Raw genomic sequence first — 26,228 nt, forward strand, 5'->3', positions numbered from 1 at the left:
TGTGGAGACATCTCACCATCAGCAGGTGGATTTAATGTACTGGCTCTGATTAGTAGACTATTAACTTAAAAAAATAGTGTTTAAATTACAGAGTAATTATAGAGTAGGTCAAATTTCAAAGGCAGATCCTGGGCATCAACCAGCTGCTGTGGCTCAAAACATAACTTTACCCTACATGCAAAGGCTAATGCTCAAAAAATAAATGAAAAATAAGTACTTTTTAACCCAAAAAAAAAACAAAACAAAACAAAAAAAAAACAAACCTTGGCAAAAGTGGACCCCCGTCCCTCTGACTCAATGGTGATAGTTTTGGTTCTGCGTTGCAGGATCTGGTCGATATCTTCCTCACAGAACTTGGCACCCTCGTCTTCCTCGTCCATGAGCGCACCGTATGCACCGCGCCTCAACAGGTCCTCAATCTCTTTCTTAGAAAGCTGCTGCTGGATCGTCTACAGGAATGAAAGAAAGCGTGACGTTTGAATAAGTGAGTTTAAAAAGCATGCAGCTACATGCTCTCCTCACTTTCCTTTCATAGTTATTTCAGATAAAATTACATTTGTAAAAACACTTATCACTGCGATTGTATGAAAAACTGTCCATCCCTGGTTAATGTACCATGTGATCTGATACCTGACCATGATATAAGAACTGATTTAGGACTGAAGAGGATGATTCCTTACCCCTCCTCCTCCGAGACTGTTGTCCCGCCCACTCATACTCTGCAGCACAGCTTTGTCCAATCCCAGTTTGAGACTGGCCCTGTCAAACATCTCCCGCTCATACGAGTTGCGTGTAATGAGCCGGTACACCTTCACCGCCTTGTTCTGCCCGATTCTGTGGCAGCGAGCCTGGGCCTAAAAAAATAAATAAATAAATGAATGACATGTAAGTGTAATAAAATAGAGTCAATGGAATAAACGAACAACTGTGGTGGAATAGTAACACTGTTCACTTGTAGACATTAGGGAGCACAAATCCTCAGTTTAGAAGGTCACTAGGCTACTCCAAATATCAAATAAAATCCCATTAAAAAAATTCTCTAAATGTTTAATTTTTACTTTTCGCTGTGGATAATTGTTACCTTGTAGTTAAGTAGCCAGGTTAAATAGGTGGCACTAATGACTACCTCGATGCTCACTTACTAAGTTAACTCTTTCTGTCTGCCTGTGTGTGCGTGTGTGTGTGTCTCTCTCTCTCTCTGTGTGTACCTGCAGGTCATTTTGAGGGTTCCAGTCTGAGTCAAAGATGATGCAGGTATCAGCAGCAGTGAGGTTAATGCCCAGGCCTCCTGCTCTCGTGCACAAGAGGAAGACGAAGCGGTCTGAGTCGGGCTTACTGAAACGGTCAATCGCAGCCTGGCGAAGGTTTCCGCGCACACGCCCGTCTATCCGCTCATAGAGGTATCTAAAGACACACAGACACACATGGACAGTAAATTAGGGGGGCTTTTAGATATAAAATGTTTTGAAAGGAGAATTTCCATCACAACAATTCCCTGAAACTTTACATGAAGAATAAATAGATTTATTCGGTTTTCACCTGGCATGTTTGCTCTTTACTCGAGAAACTTATTTATGTTATTTATTTACACATGAGGAAGGAAAATTTTGTTTAAAAAGAAAGTCCAAGATCAGGATGTCAAAGTCCAAGATGAGTGTCAAGCATGGATAAGTGAGTCCAAGTCATGAAAATAGTGTCTTAAAGCCAAAAGGTTTTTTTCCCCCCCTCAGAACTTACAATATACAGCCAAAAATTCATGGAAACCTGACCATCACACCCATATGAGGGTCTTCCCTAAAATGAATCCATAAAGCTGTAAGCACACAATTGTTACAGAATGTCTTTGTATTCTGTAGCATTACAATTTCCCTTCACTGGAACTAAAAGGCCCAAACCTGTTTCCGCATGACAATGCCCCTGTGCACAAAGCGAGCTCTATGACGACATGGTGTGTGAAGGTTGGAGTGGAAGAACTCGAGTGTCCTGCACAGAGCCCTGACCTCAACCCCACTGAACACCTTTGGGATGAACTGGAACACCGACTGCACCCCAGACCTCCTCACCAACATCAGCGCCTGACCTCACTAATGCTCTTGTGGCTGAATGAACACAAATCCCCACAGCCACGCTCCAAAATCTAGTGGAAAGCCTTCCCAGAAGAGTGGAGGTTAATACAACAGCAAAGAGAGGATTAAATCTGAAATGGGATGTTCCACAAGCACATCCGAGTCTTATGGTCAGTTGTCCACATAATTTTTCCCCATATAGTGCATGATCACGAAAGCTGTTGTATTTCTGTTGGAGCTCTTTTAATCATTAGTCTGCTGGACTGGTCACTTGAAATGAATTAATCAACTGCTCAAAAACAAGTAGGGTTATAAATAATGTTGACCTGGACTTGATGTGTTCTGTCAGTGGAAAAGTCCAGGAAAAAAGCTCAGACAAATCGACAGATTATTACTGGAAGCATTTAAATAATGAAACTAATATTTAAATATTTGGATTAGGTTAATAAAAATAAATGAAATTATTTTTTACAGTTCAAGCTTGAGCAATAAAATAAACTCTGAGACTTAAATAACTGAAAGAAAAAAAAAACTGAATCTAAGCAATGTATCTTTATAAAAAAAAAAAAAAAAAAGAAACACAAAAACAAAAACCCTCTAATTTCTAGCTCTGCCATTTCGTTGCCCCCAGCTTTCTCTCTTCCTCCCTCTGACCTACTTCAGGCTGTTCAGTGCTTCAGGCATTTTCCGTGTCTGATGTGAGCTCTCCTGGGTGTCTGTACCCTCCAACTGAACCATAGCTACACCTGCCAATCCACTCTCTAGGCACAGGTGCACACACACACACACACACACACACACACACACACACACATCTAAACACACACAATATCTAGTCCATATTCCAAACAATTCTTCTCTCAAAACACTCAAAATAACCCAGACTTCAGGTGCCCGCACTTCTAAGCACATCCATCAGGAGGAGCTTTACACTCTTTTTTTTTTGCACAGCCGAGGCCTGTAAACAAACGATCTACACACCGTCTCTGGATGAGGTAGTCTTCGAGGATGTCGAGGCAGCGCACCATCTGAGAGAAGATGAGCACTTTGTGGCCGCCGGCCTTCATTTTAGGAAGCAGCTTGTCGATGAGAACGAGTTTGCCAGCGGACTGCACCATGGCCTGCAGGTGGAAGTCCAGGGCCGAGGGGCTGCACACCTCGCGAAAATCCTCCAGGATCTTCTCCTCCGCGCCTAACGGGGAAGACACACACACACACACACACACATACACACACACTTTAATAATGTGGGGATACTTGGTATGTCTTAACAGGTTTCAACAATTTTCAAAATGTTGGAAAAAGAAAATGCTGATTGCTTTGTTAAATCATGAGCTACATCAACATTCTCATACTACAGCGCACAACTACTTATCAAAACAGAATTACACCAAAGAAACAGCTAAACCTTTTCAGACAGTGTGATCTAGATAGCCAAGTTTAATCAGCTACAACACAGCTTTCCTGGTTAACAGTACATCTAGTCAGAGAGTCTGTTCATAAACAATATCCCAAAGTGCCAAGACAAGCCACATTATTACCAGTTAGCTACAACTTCCCTGCTCTCTTTCTGGAGAAGGAGGAGGAAATGGGAGCGTGTATAATTTGTGTACGATGATTTGCAGTGCATGGGATCTGTTTAACATTGTGTAGGTTACTGTCAATTACCTTTGATGAGGTAGGGGTGGTTGCAGCATTTCCTCAGCTCCATCATGGTGTTGACCAGATTGGGGACGTTGGCTTGGCCGGCTCCTTTGGCCAGGAAGGAGAAATTCTTCTCTAAAATGGCACGGTAGTATTTCTTCTGGATGTTGGTGAGCTCCACCTCGATAATGGTCTCTTCTTTTGGAGCCAGCTTCTTCTCAACGTCTTCCTTCAAGCGGCGAAGCATCATCGGCTTCAGTATGGCCTGCAGCTTCTGGACCTGCATACATACACACACGCATGTACACACACACACAATGACGACCTGTGGCACCTGACACTCAGACAACTGAACAATTAGTCTAATGCTTAATCACACACATCCGCGTGCTCCCCACACCACATGCGCGCACACACACACCCGCCAGGCCCTCCACACCCCCGGCCACCTCCCCCTCCACACACCCACATACTAACCCTCACCCGATCTCGCTCAATCCCCTCCACCTCCCCCCACATACACACCTGTTCCTCAGTCTTTAGGTCTCCAAACTCCTGCATGAAGGTACTTTCAGAGGGGAACCGAGTGGGCTCTAAGAAATGCAGCAGACTGAAAAGCTCCTCCACAGTGTTCTGCAGCGGCGTGCCAGTCAACAACACTTTATGCTCCTAAAGGTCAAAACGCAGCACATCAGCAATGGAAAACAAACAGAAAAAAAAAAAAAAAAATCAAAAATGTCAAAACTGTGTGTTTGTTTTCATTTCTGTACCAGGCGCATAAGTTTGAAGCCCTCCAGCAACTTGCAGTTCTTGTTTTTCAGGCGATGAGCTTCGTCAATGATCACGCAGCGCCATTCGATGGCGTTGAGCTCCGGACAGCCGCCTAAAATCATCTCAAACGTGGTGATAACCGCCTGAAACCGGTATGCGCCTCTCACCACTCGACCCTGAGTGAGATAGAGAGAGACAGAGAGAGAGTCATAAGACACAAAGAAGGACAGAGAAAGAGATAGAAAGACAAAGAGAGGAAGACACAGAGACAGATAAGAGAAACACAAGTGGCATAAAAAGACAGAGTAAGAGACACACAAAAACAGACAGGCAGACAGAGAGACATAAAAGACAAAGAAAGAGGCAGACAGCATGAGAGAGACAGAGAAAGACAGAGATAGAAAATGAGAGGGTGAGAGGGAGAAGGAGGGATTTAGAGAAGAAAGATTTACAGAAAAAGAAAGACAGAGAGGAGAGACAGAGAAAGAGAAAGAAAAATAGAGATAAAGAGAGAAAGAGACAAAGAGAAGGAGGAAGAAAAAGATACAGAGTGAGAAAGAGAGACAGACAAACAGAAAAAGAGAGGAGAGAGAGACGGAAAGAGACAGAATGAGAGAAAGGGAAGAGGGAGAGGGAAAAGGCAGAAAAACAGAGATACAGAGTGAGAAAGAATGAAAGACAGGCAGAAAGAGACAGAAACATCTACTTAAAAACAACTTGTTAGAATTTTATTTTAGACCAACCCTTTTCTTGCATCTGCAGTGTTCAGTCTTAATTTTAATATTTATATACTCTATACCCATCAATTTTTTTATTTAATTATTTTAAATGTTAAATCCCAGACCTCAGCAATAGAAATGTGCCATTACTTTTACGCAAATCAAGCAAGCTGAGCTGAACAATATTCACAAGCAAAAAACCAGAGCGAGCTTAAAAGAGCTTAGAAAGCTCAAAAAGTTAGTTTAAACTGTGGTCCCTGGATTAGTGCCTGCTGGGGATACGACAATATAATATCGCAATCGTGTTAAATGAGATATCATCACTACTCTATAACAACGACCAGCTGTATGGAGACGTGTGTTGAATGTTTTTTTTTCCCCACTAGTTATCCATATTGTTTTTGTAGACATTCAATAAAACTATCAGTCCCCACAGACCTTTTTAAGTGTAGCACTGCTGCACTGCTAACACTCTCTTCACAAATGTAAATATCAATATACACTTTTTATATTGTGAAGATGTCAGGGTTTGAGAAGTGCAGAATATTTCCTCGGTCAAAACTGGTCTGCGATGGAATCCACCCAAAGCATATGTCTGACGTTTGGACAGGAATATCAACACACCCAATATCTATATAACAAATAAACCGGAATTGGCTAACAATTAGCTACTATTTATATAATCATATAAAGTAAGTATAAACCATAAAAATAAACGTAATGCTAGAATAGTTCGTTAACCAGCACTGACCAGCTAATTAATGCAAATAAACCTGACCTTAGCGAACTAGCCAGCTCTACCCAGATATGTTTGTCAGCTGTCGCTTTGTTTTGAAGCTCACTGCTGTTTTGTAAAGACTGCTGACATTACTAGTTATTAGGGCAGATATAATATACTTCTAATAACAGGTAGAGACTGATGAAAATGATGCAATAAGAAAAACAAACACCATCAGATTCATATGCAATCTGTATATCATACGACACAAGCCGTTGGAAAGTCCATGGTGAAGGAGCACTCAGATAACAACGGAAATGCTACTACTGTACGTGTGTTACACAAAACGGGACAACGAATTTCCAAATTTTCATCTGAGGTGGTCTGAAATTTCACAGTGGCGGCCGCCGGTAATGTTCTGTGGAGGAAAAACTGTGCTGTGTAGTGATGTTTTTGCCATTTCTTCTACCTATGCATAAAAAAACATACAGACGTGAAATCAGGCAAATGAAATGTCTCTCGACTCTTTAAGGTATATGTCTGTTTAGCGTCCGTCTGACAGGGTGTCATTTTGTGCGTAAACCTCAAGCTACGAGCTGACAAAACCCTCTGCGCATCATTTAAATCCAAGGAATTCACACCACTAAACTCTGCATTCATTCAATGACAGTTCGTTCTCTCTTTAACACGCACGCACACGCGCACACACACACACACACACACTCTCCTACCCACAGAGGACACATTAACACATACGACATTCCTGAGTGCACAATCTTCCTGCCAGCGTCACTGCTCTATGACTCACACATGCATATTTGTACAATGAGTAAGCGTGTGTGTGTGTGTTTTCCTACCTGAGCGTCTCGGAAGTACATCTCGTATTGCTGCAGCATCTGGCGGCTGAGTGCACTGCCGTGATAGACGATGACGTTGAGGTGGGTCCACGTGCGGAACTCGCGCTCCCAGTTAGCAATAGTGGAGAGTGGTGCGATGATCAGGAACGGCCCTTTGATCCCAGTGGAGTGGATCTCGTCTAAGAACGTGATCGACTGGATGGTTTTCCCCAAACCCATCTCGTCAGCCAAGATACAGTTACGTCTGAGGGAGAGAGAGAGAGAGAGAGAGAGAGAGAGAGAGAGAGAGAGAGAGATAGATTACAATCTCTTTCAAGCATAAACCATTTTAAAAACATATACTATATAGAAGTCTTAGATGACTTAAAAATGCACGTCATATACACTCCTACTTTTCCAAAATACTTATTTATGTTGAAAAGTAAATGGATTGTCCATGTGCAGAAAAAACAAAATCAGGTCTAAAATATTTTGAGTTGATCAGCAAAAGGAAGAGAAGAGAAAATTAAATTTATTTAAACAAACTATAGTAATATATTCCCCCCTTTTTCCAATTTTTTTTCACATTTATGCAGAATGTCTTAGGTACATCTTTACAAACTTTTCTGTAAAAAAATAAATAAAAATAAATAAAATAAAAAAATTTTGTGACTCATTTTTTAAATTGCTTTAATTTGGGATTCTTCTGTTAAAAAAATAAAAGATGTTTTTTTGGGGTTTTTTTGGAGGTGATTTACATCTTATATTTTCCCATAATCAGCCTTAAACTGACCTTTCATAAGCATGAACATTACACATGAAAGGAGTAAGTAAAGAATAAAACACTTGGACATGTAGTTCTAGGAAAAATCAACTACGAGTGCTGTGATGAAGCAGAGTCACTGTTGCCACCCAAAAGTTGATTATTTTCCTATTACAGCATGCCCGCTGTTTTATTCATCTCATATGGCATGAATTTGCTAGTGATTGCTGATAATGCTGCAAAATGTTCACAAAACAAGTCACCACTTACTATAATAACTATGAACAGTCCCTGACGTCTCTTACACTCTCTCGAGGTTTATAAATCATTTCACCAAGGCCAGTAAGCTCTTTCACGTTAAGGTGGAGAAATCCTGTTTTTATGTTCCTGCACTGAATTTGTTTTCGCTTTTTAGTAAAACAAACACCCTCGTCAGCTTCGCTAAAATGAACAATGGGTGTGAAATCGCATTGTGTTCATGTCTCTTTTCCCGAGTATGCCTGTATGAAATAAGATGGGGTGTGTGCATGTCTATGTGGTTTTGTGTGTGTGTGTGTGTGTGTGTGTGTGTGTGGCTGGCATGTGGGCTCAGACATGCCGTCAGCTGCATGCTCCACTGGATCCTCTTCTGCACTACTTAACAATCTGGCGCCCGGATCCACATCTATCCCTGTGTGTGTGAAAACCTCTGCCTGCCCTGACACACACACACACACACACACACACACACACACACACACACCACCCTGCTACTGGATTGCTCAATAACTAGAACACCTCAGCAAATTCTGCAGTGAAATAACAACTCAAAACATTTCATGCTTATTCTTATGACAAAACATACTACTTTTATACACTTCCTGCTTTCCTGCAGAGCTTCAGGTAGTAAACAATAATTCTGCAGCTTTGAATGTAAGCCAAGGAAATAAAATAATAGGTATAATAGAAAAACATTGTGTGTGTGTGTGTGTGTGTGTGTGTGTGTGTGTGTGTGTGTGTGTGTGTGTAACCTGTAGATGTGGTCTGGGAATATTACAGTTATTAGTACCCTGAGACTACTTTCAAAACCCTGGAAACTGGCATGCAGCAGAAACCTTTATTCCTTTATCATAAGAAAACTCACAATCTCCTTGTTTGTTTTTATTGGTTTATGTTACAAATTAATACATATCGCTCGACTATGAAGATGGATTTTGCACGGTACTATTTTGAAACATTGTTGAGACACAAATTCAAACAAGTCAATTTTAAAATTTGTGCTATTTTAGTCTTTTTTTGCTATCCTTACACTAGCGTAGGAAGAGTGGAGGTTATTATAACAGGGGACTAAATCTGGAATGGGGTGTTCAAAAAGCACATATGGGTGGGATAGTCAGCAAACCTTTGGCCATACAGTGTACAATAAAATGTTCAAATGTTACAATAAATCCTCGGTTATAAATCTGTAATAATAAAAATGCAGAGTGGTCAAGGTTTGGGAACCCCTGGCATAGAGACTGAGGCACTTAATAATAAAATATTTACTGTTACAGACAGCTGATATATTAACGCAGACAAGAAATAGGATTAAAACCCAACACAGACATGTCCCATCACAAGCATGACGCAAACTGGCCATTCTAAAGATCTGAAGGAACCAGCTTCTACACAACATTTATCACCTCTGGGATGGGTTTTGGGACAGTTTAGGTTTCTACAGGATAAATAAAACTGCTTCCAGAGATGGTGCTTTAAAAATAAATAAATAAATAAATAAATAGGGTCACTGAAAGCACTGAAGGTTTTTTTTTTTTAAAAAAAAAAAAAAAAAAAAAAAAAGCACAGTATTATAGAGGGTGGACGATCTGACACACATATCACATCACAATTCTCAAATGCATTTCTATGATATGCAGTATGTATAAAGAGGTATAGGTTCGGTAACAATTTTCAGACTATATTTAATCGCTACAAAATCACATTTATTTTTATATTTAAAAACTATTTAACACTAATATATATATATATATATATATATATATATATATATATATATATATATATATATACAGATTTTAACAAATTTTTTGATTATGTACAAAATTTTAACATAAAATCACCAACCAGTATGGAATTATTTTTTAAAAATTAGCAAAAAAAAGCATATTGGAACATAATTTATCATATTATTGATATATTGTCATATCGCCCAGCCCTATAACAAACTAACATATTGGATATGATCCACAAAAAACATTTTTATAATTCGCAAATACACATGTTCACTCCGCTTGCATTCATTTGTGGATTTCTGAATTGCATCAGACAATCAGACATGTTTTTGGTGACTACAACTTTAATCTGACCAATCACAGCAGAAACGTAGTCAACCAATCAGCGTAAGCTTTATGAGTGATGCAGCATGGGTTGCCAGGCCCTTGTGGGTTTTTTCTGTGTAATCAGGCTACCTTTGAATTTGTTTGATTTTTGTGGAAAGTATGCAACAAAACACCTCTACAACAAGGCAACTATTAACCTGTAAACTGCTAGCATATTTATATAAACAGACTTCACTATCCACTTGCAGAAATATGTTTTTCTCATCTTCCCTGGTAAATTTCAGTGAAAATAACTTCCAAGGAGTGTGAGACAGTGTGACTTTTTCAGATTTCTGCATCACAATATACCTTCATACCCTGTACACCGTCACACACTTCATTAGGAGAAAACATCACTGACCTGTTGTACCAGTTGAAGAGCAGCCAGTTGACGCCCTCCAGCTGGTATTCCCTGAGACTGTTCCCGTTCCGGTACTCCCTCGACTGCTCCAGCTTCTTCCAGTGACTCGCTGGGGGGCGCTCCTGAAGACACAATAGAGTAGGGGGTTTGAAGAAGACTGTTGTTACAGCTGCAGCAGCTCTGGATTTATTCAACAGTTCTGAGAAATGTTACGTATTCACAAAGTCATGCTGTTTATGTATTAGAACGCTTTAAAAAAAAAAAAAAAAAAAAAAAAAAAAAAAAAAAACCACTGACCCCAATAAGGTAACTGATCGATAACAAACTGAGGGAGAAACAGGAAGTAGACAGAGAGAGAGAGAGAGAGTGTCTCACCATTCTTCTGGAGTCTGGTCTCGCTGCCTGCAGCTGCTCAAACTCCACAATCTTACTCTGTTCCACGTCTTCCTTTAGCTCCCACGTGCTGTCCTCATACGGCAACGAACACCACTTCACCAGGTAATACACCACCGGCTACAACACACATACACACACTCTCTTATTATATAGGGACGATCACACCATCAGCAATTCAGAAATGCTTTTTATAGACGAAGGTTAATTAAGAAAAAACAAAAACAACAAACAAAAAAAATGTTTGAGAGCATCCAGCATAAAAAAGGGGTTTTGACTTTGCACGGATAAAAACGAATTCACAGAACGTTCACGTGATGAAATAATACTGATACTGTGATTATATAAAAAATTATGTTACTAGACATTTTCTGAGAGATCGTGTGTATCTCGTGTATACATTTAAAACATTTTTAAATAACAATTAGAAACTTGAAAGCTTAAAAGCAGCTGAATTAATGTTGTAAATTCATATTGATTCTTTAAAGCTGTTCATTTTTTTAATGTAATTTTTTGTGCACATCAAGCAAAAAATTTCCTACTTTTTCCAGTTTTGTTGGTAGTTTGTTAGCAAAACCTTTATATTGCTAACAATATGATGCACATTGTGAATCGTAGAAATTTCTTGAAGTATCCTGATTTCCCACTCCTACACTCATGCTATACCAGCAGAAGGCAGCGTATCTAAGTGACATGAACTGCAGTAGGATAAAAGGGTTCTGAGAGGAAAGTCTAAAAAGGCTCATGGCTCGTTCATGTTGCAGTAATGTGGATTTGCTCCCGGGTGTCGACAACATTTTGAGACTCTTAATGCTGCTTCTAATGTGATTTAATACCTTACCGGCAGCAAGCGTATACCAAGCGTATACCAAAAGGAACACTGGGCCTCATTTAATCAATCTGTTAGGAAAGTTGTGAGTAAATGTATGCGTAAGCCAAACTGAACAAAAAATTTCCACTGGATTTAAGGAACACTTTCGAAAATGTGCGTATGTTGGTGATTGCCAATCACCCATAAATTACTGGGTGCATGCACGGCACAGCTGATTCAGATTTGGTGACACCCACAAAACTCTATAACGGGTCATTCATGGCACTAAAATGATGAGTCTTTCTCAGAGGTAGAAGTGAAAGTTATTTAGACTTGAGTCTACGCCAGTATAAATGGTGAATTAAATGTAAAATTATTATAAAATGTAAATTAGTGAAGTGAAAAGAAAAAAGTTTGGCTTGAAAATGGAGAAAAAAAAATCTCTGTTGTACCCAGGTGATCATGGACACCAAGCACATCACACAGGGAAACTTATATTTATTTGTATTTTTTATTCTAAGTGAAGCATCTTGGCAACTCTCGGCCTGAAATCTCTCACAGATCCGATGCGGTGTTGGGAAATCAGGAGGGTATACGACATATGGAAGAAGCAGATGATGCGATGATGGCACGCAGCATCCTAACGTCTCACTGCAGCTTGAGACACAACGGATCAGTCACTTATCGCTCACATAGTGCTGGCTCTAATAAAGGCAGAAGATGATGCCGTGGCAAACAGAACTGACTCACACACCACCTGAGCCACTGCAGCCCGCCCTCCTTTTATATATATATATATATATATATATATATATATATATATATATATATATTTATATTTCTTCTCAATTAAATGGATTTAGGTTTGCTTGTTTTCTTCATTTTTCCAAATTTAATATTTTTTTAGTTTATGCCATTAGTATGAAATGATCGGGTTTCACAAAATTTTCATTAAATCTGTGTGTGTAATTGAAATACATAAGCAATTAAAGCCAATCAACTGAGGTTTACGCTAGCTAGTCTTATATGCGTAAATCTGCACACACGTGTATAGGAAATGAATATTCTGCCGAACTTACAGGATCTTCATGAATACCAAATTTCTTGTGTAAATGCTCTTACAAAAGATTTACAAATAAATCAGTTCATATCCAGCTTGACAAATATGGCCTAAAGTCTATAAATCTGTATTCTTAAGCACATACAAATCGTCTATTTAGCACACAAGCACAGTGTGGGGAAAAAATGCTGTCCAGTGGAACTGAGCGGCAGAGTCACTAAAAATGTTACCTCTCCAGTGTCCTTGTCCTCACAGTATGAGACCTCTAGGACTCTGTCCACTTCTACATAATCAGGATTAAAAGGATCCTCCTCCATCTATAAAACACACACACAAAATTATTACAGGATGCCTGAAACCCCGTGACACACTAACACGCACCATGACCACCCTCACCGTCCTCCAGAAGATTTACCTTCCTGTAGAGTTAATTTCTTACCTGTAGCCAGCCACTCAGACATTGTGTCTGAAATATTCCCCTACTCACTCACAAAGACTATTCTAACATGGCAGATCCTGAAAATAACGCACTTATAGTGAGCAGGGCATAGTTTCGGACACAGCTAGAAGTTTTTAATTGATTAGCAGGAATAGATTAGATGGTTGGGGCTAAACTCTGTGGGAAAGCAAACTTCCAGGAGGAGGGATAGTGACCACTGCTACGACCACAAAAAAAAAAAATCATGTAATTAGCTGAAAATGAAACAAAAAGCATTTTAAAACAATAAACTAAGTGAAAAGGGAGCAAATCCACAAACACACACACTTACATCAGCGAAGAAGTGTGCTCTCTGGGCCTGTTTAATCTTGAAGCGCTTGATTTTCTGCTGGATCCTCTTGTCCTTCTCCAGCTGCTGCTCTGTAGCCCACTCACAATGCAGATAAGAGCTATACACACACACACACACACACACACACACACACACACACACACACACAGAGTAAAAAAATTAATTTGCATTTTCATGCGTAAACACACTAGCTCTCAGCCAACAGCTTTCTGATCCTGCCTTATGTATTACCAGGGCTCTTGTAAGCAGATTACATATTATTAACATTAAACAGTGATGAATTTAATTTGCTTTAATTAGGAAAGAGCTTATCAGAGCAGAGAACATCCAAAACAGTAACTAGCAATTTAGATACGTGAGCATGCCTTGTGAGTTTCCACAGAACCGCTGCTCAGATCGTTCTTTACTTAATCACAGAGCCAGTGATTTTGTTGTTTATGGGCTTCAAAGGCAAAGGGAAGTAAAGTACTCATCATTACCATCATGATGGAAAGAAAAAAAATAAGACTTACTAGTTTTTGTATTTCACAAAAAACTCCTCCACTTCAACCACAACCCCTGGAGACACCTGTTGTACAAAGAACACAAAAAAATGATTTAATTAAGCAAAAATATGTCTTTATGCACCTTTTTTTAAAAAATACATGAAAACTAAATACTATCGCAATACATGCTAATTTTCCAAAAAAAATAAATTAAAAAAAAAATTAATGCTACAGGTTTGAAGTTACCTCCTTCTTCACCATGCGAGAGGCCATGATTTTATCCACCACAGCTCCTTCCTCCTCACTGGGATTCTCCTGGGAAACACCAGAAAAACTCTAATTTCATTCAGCAGTGATCATTTAAATAGCAGAAAGTTCTTTACATTTTCAGATACAGAAATGCAATGTTTGGACCTAGAAGTGGACGATATGGTCCTGACCAATCAGAATGAAGCACTGAGCAACAGTGCTGTGGAATAAGTAAGCAGTAAAACAATTGGGGGTGTGCCGTAATAGGAAAATAATCAGTAAAGCCAAGTGCTGCGATGTGGCAGTTACTGTCGCCACGCTCAAACGTTGAATATTTTCCTGTAACAGCAGTCCTGTGGTGTTACATTCCACAGCAATGTGCCAACTCTTACAAAGTTTTATTTATTTAAGAACAAAAGGGCATACTTTCCATCCATTTGTTATTACATCTAACATTGTGGAACGACCGCAAACAGGAACGAATTCATTAACAGGAACTAACCACAGGATGTCCGAAAAGTCAGGAACCAATTAGAGTACCAAGACCTATCAAGAAGCACTACTGCCACCCTTTTCAATGTTAATACCATTTTTCTGCAATGAAAAATAAATATAAAAATAATATTAAATAAATACTAAATGCAAAATCACATATGTAGTTTAACTAGTATTGGTTCCTGAATCTTCAGACACCCTGTAGTTCACAAAACTAAAATGTATCGTGGCATTAACATGTCTCAAGATCGATATCGTATGAACATATCGCCCAGCCCTCAGATTCTGATGCAGGATTTCTCAGATGCTATTTGTGAAATGGTCACCAAGATATACTAGAAGCACTCTTCACTAGAAATGTTTCTTGTGTGTGCGTTCTCACCACAAACAGCTGTACTGCTGGCTCTTTGTGAGTGTTCGCATTGATCTTCTTGGCTTTGGCGATGACCTTCATTTCCTCATCAGACAGCCGGGCCTCATGCTCCTCGGCATACCGCTTCCTCTTTATCTGTCTGTTTGACCGACGCTTCTATAAGAAGCACACACACACAAAAAAAAATAAATAAATAAGTGTGCACAATCATACACAATAATGACGATATCGCAATATGAATCGTGTGTCTTGATCACCATATCAGCTAAATCTTCAATACACCACCACTAGGATTGGGTCGAGTGACAACAGCATCAGGAAGCGCAGACAGATTCCAGCTATCGCAACGTCTAACAAGTTGGGCGATTTAAATGTCTGTTGGAAAGCGCAGTATGTGCAGCTTTAAGATCTACAAAAAGCGTGTTGTTCGTAGTATGTGTTTCCTTCTCACCTGTTTTATATCTTGAACCATAATAACCTGCTGTCTGAGAAAACAACTTTCTCTGATGCATCTAAGCTTCCCTTGCCCGTGCTGCTGAACAGATAAAGCCGTGAATGTCTTCGCTCACAAAACACCAACGGGCTTTAAATTACGAAACTGAAACAGGAGGTTTTTTATTAGAGGGACTTCATTATGCAAGAATTCAATAAGTATCTCTGTTGCTGTTCAACAAAGAGCACATACATGAGCAGTTTATATCATTTAACATGTACATGACACACATTCTGGCCACGCCCCCTTCTTTCTCATCAATCAGCAATCGTTAGGGGGCATGACAGGACGATGGCATATTACACACAATCTCAGACACCAAAACACCGCGTTAATGCTGAAGAGCGTCCCAACTGAGATGTTTAACAGTTAGAAACCGGCTGAAAAAAAATACTGTATTAATAAACATTAACATTTGTGCTTATGTCTTGAACAATTCTGCATCAATGCACAATAAAAGCTTAAACAGATTATCACTGAAGGCTTATGAATGAATATTAATATGCATTGTGCCATTTAAAACTCCATGTGACACTCCATACTTTAAATCCGTTTTTAAATTATTAGTTTGTATTTGAAGAAATCACAGGTATGTATTCGCAGCCCTGTCCTTCATTAAGAAAAACAGTCTTGGAAACTTCAATTCATTTCAAGTTTATTTGTATAGCGCTTTTAACAATGGACACTGTCACAAAGCAGCTTTACAGAAATAAATACATTCAGGATATAAATCGTAAATATATGAATTTATCCCTAATGAGCAAGCCACAGGAGACAGTGGCAAGGAAAAACTCTGAGATGATATGAGGAAGAAACCTTGAGAGGAAGCAAACTCAAAAGGGAACCCTTCAATAATATTACTATGAAAAAATGTAAGACAACCTTGATCAGATGCCCAATTCATATTTTATATATGCATGCATATACACATACACACACACCAATCAGCCATAACATTAAAACCACTTCTTGTTGTGTAGGTCCCCCTTGTGCCACCAAAACAGTTCTGACCCGTCAAGTCATGGACTCCACAAGACCTCTGAAGGTGTGCTGTGGTATCTGTCACCAAGACTTTAGCAGCAGATCCTTTAAGTCCTGTGAGTTGCCAGGTGGGGCCTCCATGGACCGCACTTGTTTGTCCAGCACATTTCACAGATGCTCAATCGGACTGAGATCTTTGCCACAATTTTTGCAGCATGGCAGGGGGCATTATCCCGCTGAAAGAGGCCACTCCCATTAGGGAATATCATTGCAATGAAGGGGTGTACTTGGTCTGCAACAATGTTTAGGTAGGTGGTCCATGTCAAAGTAACAACTACATGAATGCCAGGAGCCAAGGTTTCCCAACAGAACATTGCCTAGAGCAAGGTTTCCCAGCACAAAATTGCCCAGGCGTCAGCATGGCCACTCTGACCAGTCTGCAGTTACGCAGCCCCATATGCAGGAAGCTGCATACGGGGCACATACACCAGCTGCAATGCATCAGACCAGACGGGCTAGCCTTCGATCCCCACGCGCATCAGTGAGCCTTGGCCGTCCATGACCCTGTCGCCGGTTCACCAGTTGTCCCTCCTTGGACCACGTTTGTTAGGTACTAACCACTGCATACCGGGAATACCCCCACTAGACCTGCCCTTTTGGAGATGCTCTGACCCAGTCGTCTATCCATCACAATTCTTCCCTTGTCAAAGTCACTCAGATCCTTACGCTTGCCCATTTTTCCTGCTTCCAACACATCAACTTCAAGAAATGACTGTTCACTTGCTGCCTAATATATCCCGCCCCTTGATAGATGCCATTGTAACGAGATAACCAATGTTATTCACTTCACCTGCCAGTGGTTTTAATTTTATGGCTGACAGGTGTATATATAAATATATACACACACACACACACACACAATTTTATATTATATATATATATATATATATATATATCATTTTATGTTGCGTTTCACCTCGCAGTCCCCCGATTCACATGAAATGCTTGTGACACTCCACAATCAAGTCATCATGCCCATTACTGGATGGGCTCAAATATATATGGCCTTAATCAAAACAGGACGAAAGTTTCGTCTTTTTCCTCCATCCACTACCCCTGCATTGTCAGGATTTCTTCTGCTTTCGTCTTGGTAGAGAAATCCCAAAATCCCACCCATCCAAACATGCAATTTCACTTGAAAATATGGTATAATTTATAAAGAAATGGTGTTCAAATTTGCATTTCTTTAAATGATGTTATAATCGTAATCCATTATTTTTTTATGAACATAAAAGGATGGTCAAGATGTGTAAGAAAATGATTTATAATCATATAGCGGCACTCTGAATCTAAATCAAATCGTCCTAGGAAAGATAGAACAAATTAAATTGCATTTAAAGCTGTGTGAGCATGTGAGAACATGCTGCTTTTATACAACTCACAGTGTGCGTGTGTGTGCGAGACCAATTTATAAGCACACATCATCCAGTGAACGTGTGCACCAGAAGAGGCCTCTCTAATAAACTAGTACAGTGTGCCTGAGCGCCCTAAATATATCTGTGGCCTAAATGTCAGAGTGAGAGCTAATAAAGAGAGAGAATCTCTCAATATGACCAACTAAACGACCTCGACGCTGTCGCTATCAGACCTCAATGTTTTCCAGAACACGTCAGAGCGACACGGCCACCGTTTTATCTCCAGCAGGCTAACTGAGTCATCAGCAGCACACTGCCTTAATTAACACTCAGGCTTTAACGTGGATAATTAGATCTGGAGCGTGTGTGTGTGTGTGTGTGTGTGTGAGAGAGAGAGAGATAGAGATTTAGAGGGATAGAGCTGGATAGATATAGAGTGAAATTCAGACAGAAAAGGAGCTAGAGAGAGAAAGCACTAGACAGACAGCTAGAGAGAGACAGACAAATTATATATATATATATATATATATATATATATATATATATATATATATATATATATATATATATATATAGATATAGATATAGAGAGAGAGAGAGAGAGGGAGGGAGAGAGAGAGATATAAATACATAAAGAGACAAACAGCAATAGAAAGATGGGTAAAGGAAGAAATAGAAATTGAGAAAGTGTTAGTGAGATAGATAGATAGAAATATAGAGACATACAGACAAAAGAAGAGATAGAAATAGATATAGAAAGATAGAGCTAGACAGCGATAGCTAAAGAGACGGAGAAAGAGCAGGAAAGGAGGATGAACAGAGGAGATGTTTCAGCTGTAACTCTTTAGTTTAGCACCAGTGTGTGCAGCCTGAAGCTTGTATTGCACCAATTCTTCAACCTTTCACTCTCCCTCGCTCTCTCTCTCACACACACACACACACACGAATGAAGCTGCTCACCGAGTCGTCGTCTTTGGAGGGTCGTCGAGGCGGCGGTTCGTCATCTGAGAGTTCGTCTGAAGATTCCGTCTTGCGTTTCTTCTTCTTCCCGATCTTTATCACTATTTTCCTAAAGAGGTTAAAAAAAAGAGAAACACATAAATTCATCACTTTCATTATGAGAATCATTTTATTTTGAGTGAATCTAACACGTCTTTATATCAGGAACTCTAACTTCTCCACACGAAATATCTGAGAGCAAAAGTTTGGGCTCCCTAAGTTTCTGGGTGAAAAACATTAAATCAGCGGTTCACACGTTTAAAGTTTATCTACAAAACAAAATTCCATGTTCATTTACATCACGGGTCCTGATTTCGCCTTAATATTATAGCACCAGAGTAAAAAAAAAGAGTTAAAAGTGTGTGCTGCTGCTGACATCCTTTATCTAATTTAAATATAAAAGTGTTTAAAGACTTAAAAAGGTCAACATGCTCCATGTTTACTTTGTCACGTCTTATTTTAGTTCAAACAGGCTCGACCTCTCAAGCGGTTTGTAAGAAGAATCGATTGGAATTCGGAAAACTGCTCCCGCTTGATAAGAGGAGACTAAAGACTTACTGTTCTGCTTAGCTTTTAATAATTTTTTCATCATGCCAATTTTTGTTATCTTTTGCATTTTATTCTCTAATTTTACTTAATTTTTGATTTTTTTTTTTTTTACTTATTTTTTTTATTTAAAATTATTATTATTGTTTTTATATATTTCTACTCTTCTTTTTTTGTTGTCTTAATGATAATAATAATAATAATAATAATAATAATAATATTATTATGACCTAAAACACAAAAATAGTAACCCTTCATAGAACTGGACAGAAGAGAAAAGGAAGAAAATGCATAAATAATTATTAAATATGATATGTAAATATATTTCTAAAATAAATTCATAAAAAGTAAATAAATATTTTAAATGCCAAAGAAAGGATAAAAAGTCTGAGAGATTCACAAAAATGCTAAACAAGAAGCCAGAAAAATCTCAGAACACCTTAACAACGTAATATTTTAGTGTGTGGACTCATGAGATTTTTTTAACATCCATTAACATCCTTATTCTCCCTTCCTTTTGCTTTTAATCCACATGAGTCCGTCCCCCATTTGTGCTGCACTTGTAACGGTTTAATAGTACAAATGGTTAGGAAAATGACAGATAAGAGATTTTCACAACAACATTTTTATCTTCTCACTAAACCACATCACTGAACGACTTGAAGAGGGAAGGAAGTGGTCCTAAGTAGAACTAGCGCAAAGCAAGCATAATCTGAAGAAATTTCTCAGAGGGATGATGTGTGTTAATTTTATTAATTTTCATCATTTTATAATTACTGCGCAAGGATTTTATCAGTCAGACCAACAGAAGATTAACCCACCCTGGTTTATAGAAAACATTCTTAAAACTCTTTACTCCTGCATGCACAAAAAAATTGTTCACAAGCCTGAAATCCTACAGAATTTAGGCAAGTCGAGAGAGTGAGAGAGAGAGAGTGAGAGAGAGAGAGAGAGAGAGAGAGAGAGAAAAAAGAGAGAGAGAGCGAGAGAAACTTGGTCAATTTTTAAAACGTCTTCCAAAGTCATGATCACGTACATTAGTGGAGTTTTTTTCCTCATCACAGCATTTGTTGCATCACAGCAACAGAAGCAACATAAACTTCCTGTCCATTTGTCACAAGTGTAAATTCCCCATGAGTGTGAAGCACCTGTTCACCTTCACACCTCCACTTTATGCTTTTACAGCACAAACAGACGGCTGATAAATGAAGCCCTTTGCAAAGTAGCACTGTAAATTACTCCTACTGGCATGTTTCGCAAATGGAAATCCCAGCACTGATATAGAACACAAAATGAGGCTAGAGAACAAAATCCTGACCTGAACTATAATAATGCATTAATAATGAGCATTTCGTGGTGTCTGTGAGGAGGAATGTGATGGCAAGAGGCCTAGTCTGGTAGCACAACAGCACAAGTTAAACAAAAGCAGATCAGAGCTAAAGCAATGCCTGAGGCTTAATCCTGTCTTGTGTGTGTGTGTTTCTTTCTTTATCCAACTTCCACACAGCGATTTGTCCTGCGCTCGCTCCATGCCAGAGGGAGAACAATATGTTCTTTCTGGAGAGCTTAGAAACTAGTACGGTTATAGAGGAGTACTCGTGTATGTGCGCACCGCCGGCTGAGAACCACGAACGTTTACTACAAGGAGATGAAATGGTAACGCGGAGCAGATTTCATGTCCGAGCTATTAACTTTTTATTTGCAGTTGCCTGGCGGACAAGCAGGTTCAACAACCAGAGTACAAAAATAAACCCCTACTGAATGAAACAAATTTAACTTAATAAATTAGCCAGATTTAAATGCACATGCTTCACGAAGGTGTGACGTATCACAGTGGTGTAACTCTGCTGCACATCCGACGAGGCGTGATCTGACAGAACGATTTTTACTTGGAGGAATAGGAACTAGTGTGCACGGATGATAGACGATGTTTTCAGTAAAAGAAGAAAGCAGTCATATAACTCTCCTGCTACTGAGAGAAACTAAGACAGAAATTATTTAAATGTGATGTAAGGAATGAACGCTGCAGCTCACAGCACAAACATTTACATTTCCAGCATTTAAACAGACGACTTTATCCAGAGCGACACACGGAAGTGTTTCGTAATCTCTATTAAACGCATCGTCATGCTAGTTCACTAGGTCAGGGGCTAAGAATACCATCATTGTAAAACCCTAAAACCCTGCTGTGGAGGTTAGTACACAGTTAATACAAGTTAGTATGAATTGGTGAATTTGCTCTCAAGAAGTTTATCAGGAGATAAAATTAAAAACATTATCCAGAGAGGATACGGCTACACAGTCGCCCTCTTGCTGAGAATTCATATACTCGTTCATTTCTTTTAGTCTGTATTGTCTAGATAATTAACTGTCTATACATTACACAAGAGGTATGTCATGTCATTCCTCTTATACCACAGCAATAGTGTTTAATTTATTAATAAACAACATGGGATTTTTTTAATCATTTGTTTGGTCATATGTTTAATGCTGTGGAATGTCTCTGAAAAACCTTAGTTCCTGTTCACTTACATTATAACATTTATAAAACTTAAGGAATGTCAGTCCTTCACCAGCGTCTCCTTTTTCTCTCGAAGTTAATAATGGAGGAAAAAAAAAAAAAAAAAAAAAAAAAAAAGTCATCTGCCTTGAAGACTTTCCCATGGTGGAAAACTCTGACATTGGAGACTCCTTCTGTAAATGTTAAACAAACATCTCTTTACAGAAAGCGTCACCACTTCAACGATTACATGTTTTTTTTGTTTTGTTTTGTTAAGTAACATGTTTTTTTGTATTTTTCTAATAGTGTCTACCATACAAGTCCCTGGGAAACAGCCGGTTCTATAGAAATGATAAGATGTTAGAATGAGAGCATTAATATACTGTAAACCTGTGATTTTTCATTACAGCCAGCACTACTGTCATGTCAAGGCAGCTATTATAGGAAACTTATTAGCACCTTCTGACCAATCAGATGCGAGAATTTAGCAGTATTGTGGTTGCAACACATTATGTTAGCGAACACGTTTTTAGCCTATCAGGCTGGTTTCCAGGCAACCAAAACATGGCACTGGGCTAGTGTACATATATAGCCGGGTGGTAAGCTGAGGAATGTAAAATTCGACTCCGACTACATAGCTGTAATGTGAAAGTAGCGGTAAAGACGGAGGACAGTGGATAAACACACGTCGAGTCAGACTGATGGCGAATTAGAGACGCTGCTGTGATGTCAGAGCAAGCTGTGGCTGAAGTAGCACTTTTCCAAGTCAAACCCTTTCTCTTTTGGTAGTCAAATCATGTGTCTCGCCACACATTTCTCTTTCTTCATTTAGCTGTGCTCGTTTTTTCCCATCTGTTCTTCATACGTCTCTCCACCCAAAACATCTGCTGAATAGTCCTGCTGAATAGGTGTGTTCGGGTCGTGACTCACACAGCAGGTCATCTGCTGCGAATCGCAGGATGGCATTACACTTCACTAATCTCCGGGACAATGTGACCCGCAGGTTGCCTAGCAACTGAAAGACAGCGTCAAGCGGAGAGGGAGCGTGGGTGGCAGCGGTGACATCACTTCCTGAGAGTGACATGATCTCCACAGCAGCTGTGATGAGCAGGCCAGTAAACAAGAGATGAACAGATGAAAAGATTGAAAAAGTGTGACGTTAAAAGTACAGTGTTTAAACCTAAATGTGGGGAAAAAAAGATTCCAGTAAATCAAGACTCTGGAACTAAGGAATTTCCTCGATCGATTATTACCAGCGTTAACAAAATTATCGTTTATTCACTGACTAATTCAAGGCAGCACACAAAAACATATCCCCCCTCCTTTAGTTTTGTGTACATTATCATTATATACAACTTCCTCCTCACAATAATTAGAGAAGGAACAACCAGATCAGCTCCCAGTAAAGAAATAAAGAAAATAATTAACTGGGGAAAAAAAAAAATAAACACACCTTCATAATTACAAAGGTGAATAATGCAGTATGTAAATACATCTAAAATACAGAAATTATTAAACTAACATTTATAAAATACATTAACAAAAATTAATAAAGTGCAAATATTAACTGAGACGCTTGAAAACTATCAATCAAAACAACGTATAATAATATAGTTTGGTGATTTAAACAACATTTTTTCCACATTTTTGGAAGATCTGGCCCTAAAATTTTAATACAGTAGACAGGATAAATTTGCTTCTAAGGCATTAAAAGTAGAAATTAGCCTGCACTAATATCACAAAGCAGCCATTTTGTGCTAAAGGGAAGTAATTGTGGGCTGTGTGCTTCTAAAAGAAGACCTTTGTAACCTCAAATATTGAACTTTTGTGACAGACGCCCAGCTACTAGCTGTTAAACAGTTATTTGAGTTTCATCACTAATTACACAGTGAGGACAGCATGGTGGGAGATTGAATTTAAATTAGCCTAATTAACTAATGTAGGAGAATATAACACTGATCTATTCAGAGAGACACTGAGTGGATATGCACATGTAAAAAAAAAAAATAATAATAATAATTCTCACAGATTAATGCGTACTACATTTAAAAAAAAAAAATCTTGCTTTTTCATATCAGCCTGGATTTTTTTCCTGCCATTTTTCTCCCAAATTTGTTCACCTGCCAATTCCCACGCATTGGCAAGCTCTCCCTTATCATATGCCAGCTCCCGAGTGTGAACACTAACACGTGCTTCTTCAGAGACACGTGAAGCTAATCAACCGCATGTTTTCAAACTGATGCTCAGGGCGGCGCAACACACTCGAAGTAAAGCGCTACCCGCCCCCTTCCGCATACATGGGCTCACAGACGCACAGGATTGGCTAGTGTCACTGAGTTTGAAGGTGGGGGAAGCACATGTCATTCCTCCCAACCAATTTAGCTCCCTTGGCATGTCTGGCTGTGACATCATCGTAACTCCAACTTGTGATCTCCCGATGCTTTTCTGTCGTGTCACTCTGGAGCCCTGCCTTGATTTCTAACACTAATGGACATTATTCTTTAAACAGCGAGCATCGCAGGTCTCCAAAAGGTTAACTCGGTCGGGAAATCATATAAACTAGATTTTAAGCAAGGTTTGTGGACAAAAAGTCCCCTTTCACTGTTATAATAATCTCCACAATTCTGGGAAGGTTTTCCACTAGATTTTGGAGTGTGGCTGCGTTCCAGTTCATACCAAAGGTGTTCAGTGGGGTTGAGGTCAGGGCTCTGTGCAGGACAGTCGAGTTCTTCCACTCCAACTTTAACACACCATGTCTTCATGGAGCTCATTTTGTGCACAGGGGCATTATCATGCTGGAACAGGTTTGGGCCTCTTAGTTCCAGTGAAGGGAAATCTCATTGCTACAGCATACAAAATCAATCTATATAATTGAGAACTTTGTAGTAACAGTTTGGGGAAGAAGCACATGGGTGTGACGGTCAGGTGCATATATATACACAATTTGTGTGTGTGTGTGTGTGTGTGTGTGTGTGTATTTATTTATTTATTTATTTTTTTAAATCAATATGATACACCACATGCTGTCGCTCCACTCTTTCCCTCTTACTCATTCAGAGGAGTAGCTTTAAAATCCTCACCATCAAAATGAAGATGGTTTCCTTTTCTCCCGGACTTCTCTTTTCTACCACAAAGCAATGAATCCTAAACGCTACACTAACACTCACTGCAATATTGAACTCCACCCAACACTGCATACGGCCGCATTTAATGTATGCATTTTTCCCCCCCAGTATGCCGAGTGCACAATAAGGAACTGCACTACTCAGCAACTACGTCCTCATAGATTTCACAGAAACGCCCACTGAGTTTAAAGTCGGGCCATTAGTCAAGATTTTTGCCGCAGCAACTCAACCTTATTTACAGAGGTAATGTTAAATACAATACATAAGCGTTTTAAGTTTTAAGGAGAAACAGATACAACACACGCATCGTTACTGCGTCTGCATGATCAGTGACGTTTACGACATTTAACTACGAAGGTTTATCAAACGATGGTTTGGTTTCACATGCATGGCTACTTTCACACCAGAGCGGATATGAACAAAGAAACACACTGGTAGTGTTGGCATGGTAACAATCACTCACAGCTTGTACAAGCTAACTAGCCTATATTTTTCATCACCACCATCATCAATAATAAAGATTCGATTTATTTTTTAACGTTACGGCAGTGTCTCACCTATTAGTCCAAGTCCAAATCAAAGCAAACTTGATACTTTCGGTTTGTTTGCTGCTGAGTTTGGTATCACATCGCAGATAATAAAACCAACCACAATGGGGGAAAAAATAGGTTTAGCTGAAGGGCATGCTGGGTTAAAAACATAATCATTATACTTCTTCCTTCATTAGTCAGAAACATCGTGGTGGAAAAATATTAAAATATTAAATTTGCTGTTTTTAACATTTCTAAGCACACTGCGACCTTAAAATACTGACATAAATATCTCTGATTAAAACATAGCGTTAAGAAGCTCACAGTCGCTCACTTACAAGATTATTTTTTGTCTATAGCCCTATTTGGACGGGATTAAGTGCACATGAGGTCCATGGGTAATTTCCTATTTTAAAGATGCTCCTCAGTGGTTTGATTTCTGTCCAGATCGGCCGTGTCGGTGCTTGTCTCCGTCCTCCTCCGAGAAAAGTTTTCCGCCAAACTCCGAGCTTCTCCGATCATTTTAGTCCGGATACACATGTCCATGATTTTTATATGTAGATGTCGCCTTGTGTTGCGGGGGGAAAAAAAAAAAAGATGTTTGACTGCTGAGACGTTTAAAAAAAAAAAAGGCTTAAGATGTATTTTCTAATTGCACTTCAAGTTGTAACTAGCGACACAATGTGTGTATTATATATATTCGTTTATACTGGACAATAGCAGCGTTAACACACACACACTCCCTCT

At 39.2% G+C, this 26,228-nt stretch overlaps 1 protein-coding gene across 8 annotated transcripts in view; it reads right to left on the reverse strand.

The window, feature by feature from the left end:
• chd9 (chromodomain helicase DNA binding protein 9) overlaps nt 1–26,228 on the reverse strand; it is an 86,133-nt gene that overhangs the window by 15,676 nt on the left and 44,229 nt on the right. For 7 of the 8 annotated variants that reach the window (XM_053229615.1, XM_053229614.1, XM_053229612.1 and 4 more), the window contains 16 exons: nt 18,742–18,850; nt 14,902–15,048; nt 14,022–14,090; nt 13,803–13,858; nt 13,270–13,387; nt 12,730–12,816; nt 10,611–10,748; nt 10,236–10,357; nt 6,776–7,019; nt 4,481–4,657; nt 4,236–4,379; nt 3,735–3,990; nt 3,048–3,258; nt 1,209–1,404; nt 681–854; nt 264–449 (listed from right to left, as the gene is read on the reverse strand). In XM_053229615.1, the coding sequence (XP_053085590.1) occupies nt 264–449; nt 681–854; nt 1,209–1,404; nt 3,048–3,258; nt 3,735–3,990; nt 4,236–4,379; nt 4,481–4,657; nt 6,776–7,019; nt 10,236–10,357; nt 10,611–10,748; nt 12,730–12,816; nt 13,270–13,387; nt 13,803–13,858; nt 14,022–14,090; nt 14,902–15,048; nt 18,742–18,850 (2,434 nt within the window). The remainder of the gene's footprint in view (nt 1–263; nt 450–680; nt 855–1,208; nt 1,405–3,047; nt 3,259–3,734; nt 3,991–4,235; nt 4,380–4,480; nt 4,658–6,775; nt 7,020–10,235; nt 10,358–10,610; nt 10,749–12,729; nt 12,817–13,269; nt 13,388–13,802; nt 13,859–14,021; nt 14,091–14,901; nt 15,049–18,741; nt 18,851–26,228) is intronic. The other variant, XM_053229613.1, reaches the window with a different exon arrangement.

The sequence above is a fragment of the Pangasianodon hypophthalmus genome, chromosome 25, assembly GCF_027358585.1.
Source record: "Pangasianodon hypophthalmus isolate fPanHyp1 chromosome 25, fPanHyp1.pri, whole genome shotgun sequence".
Lineage (NCBI taxonomy): Eukaryota > Metazoa > Chordata > Actinopteri > Siluriformes > Pangasiidae > Pangasianodon > Pangasianodon hypophthalmus.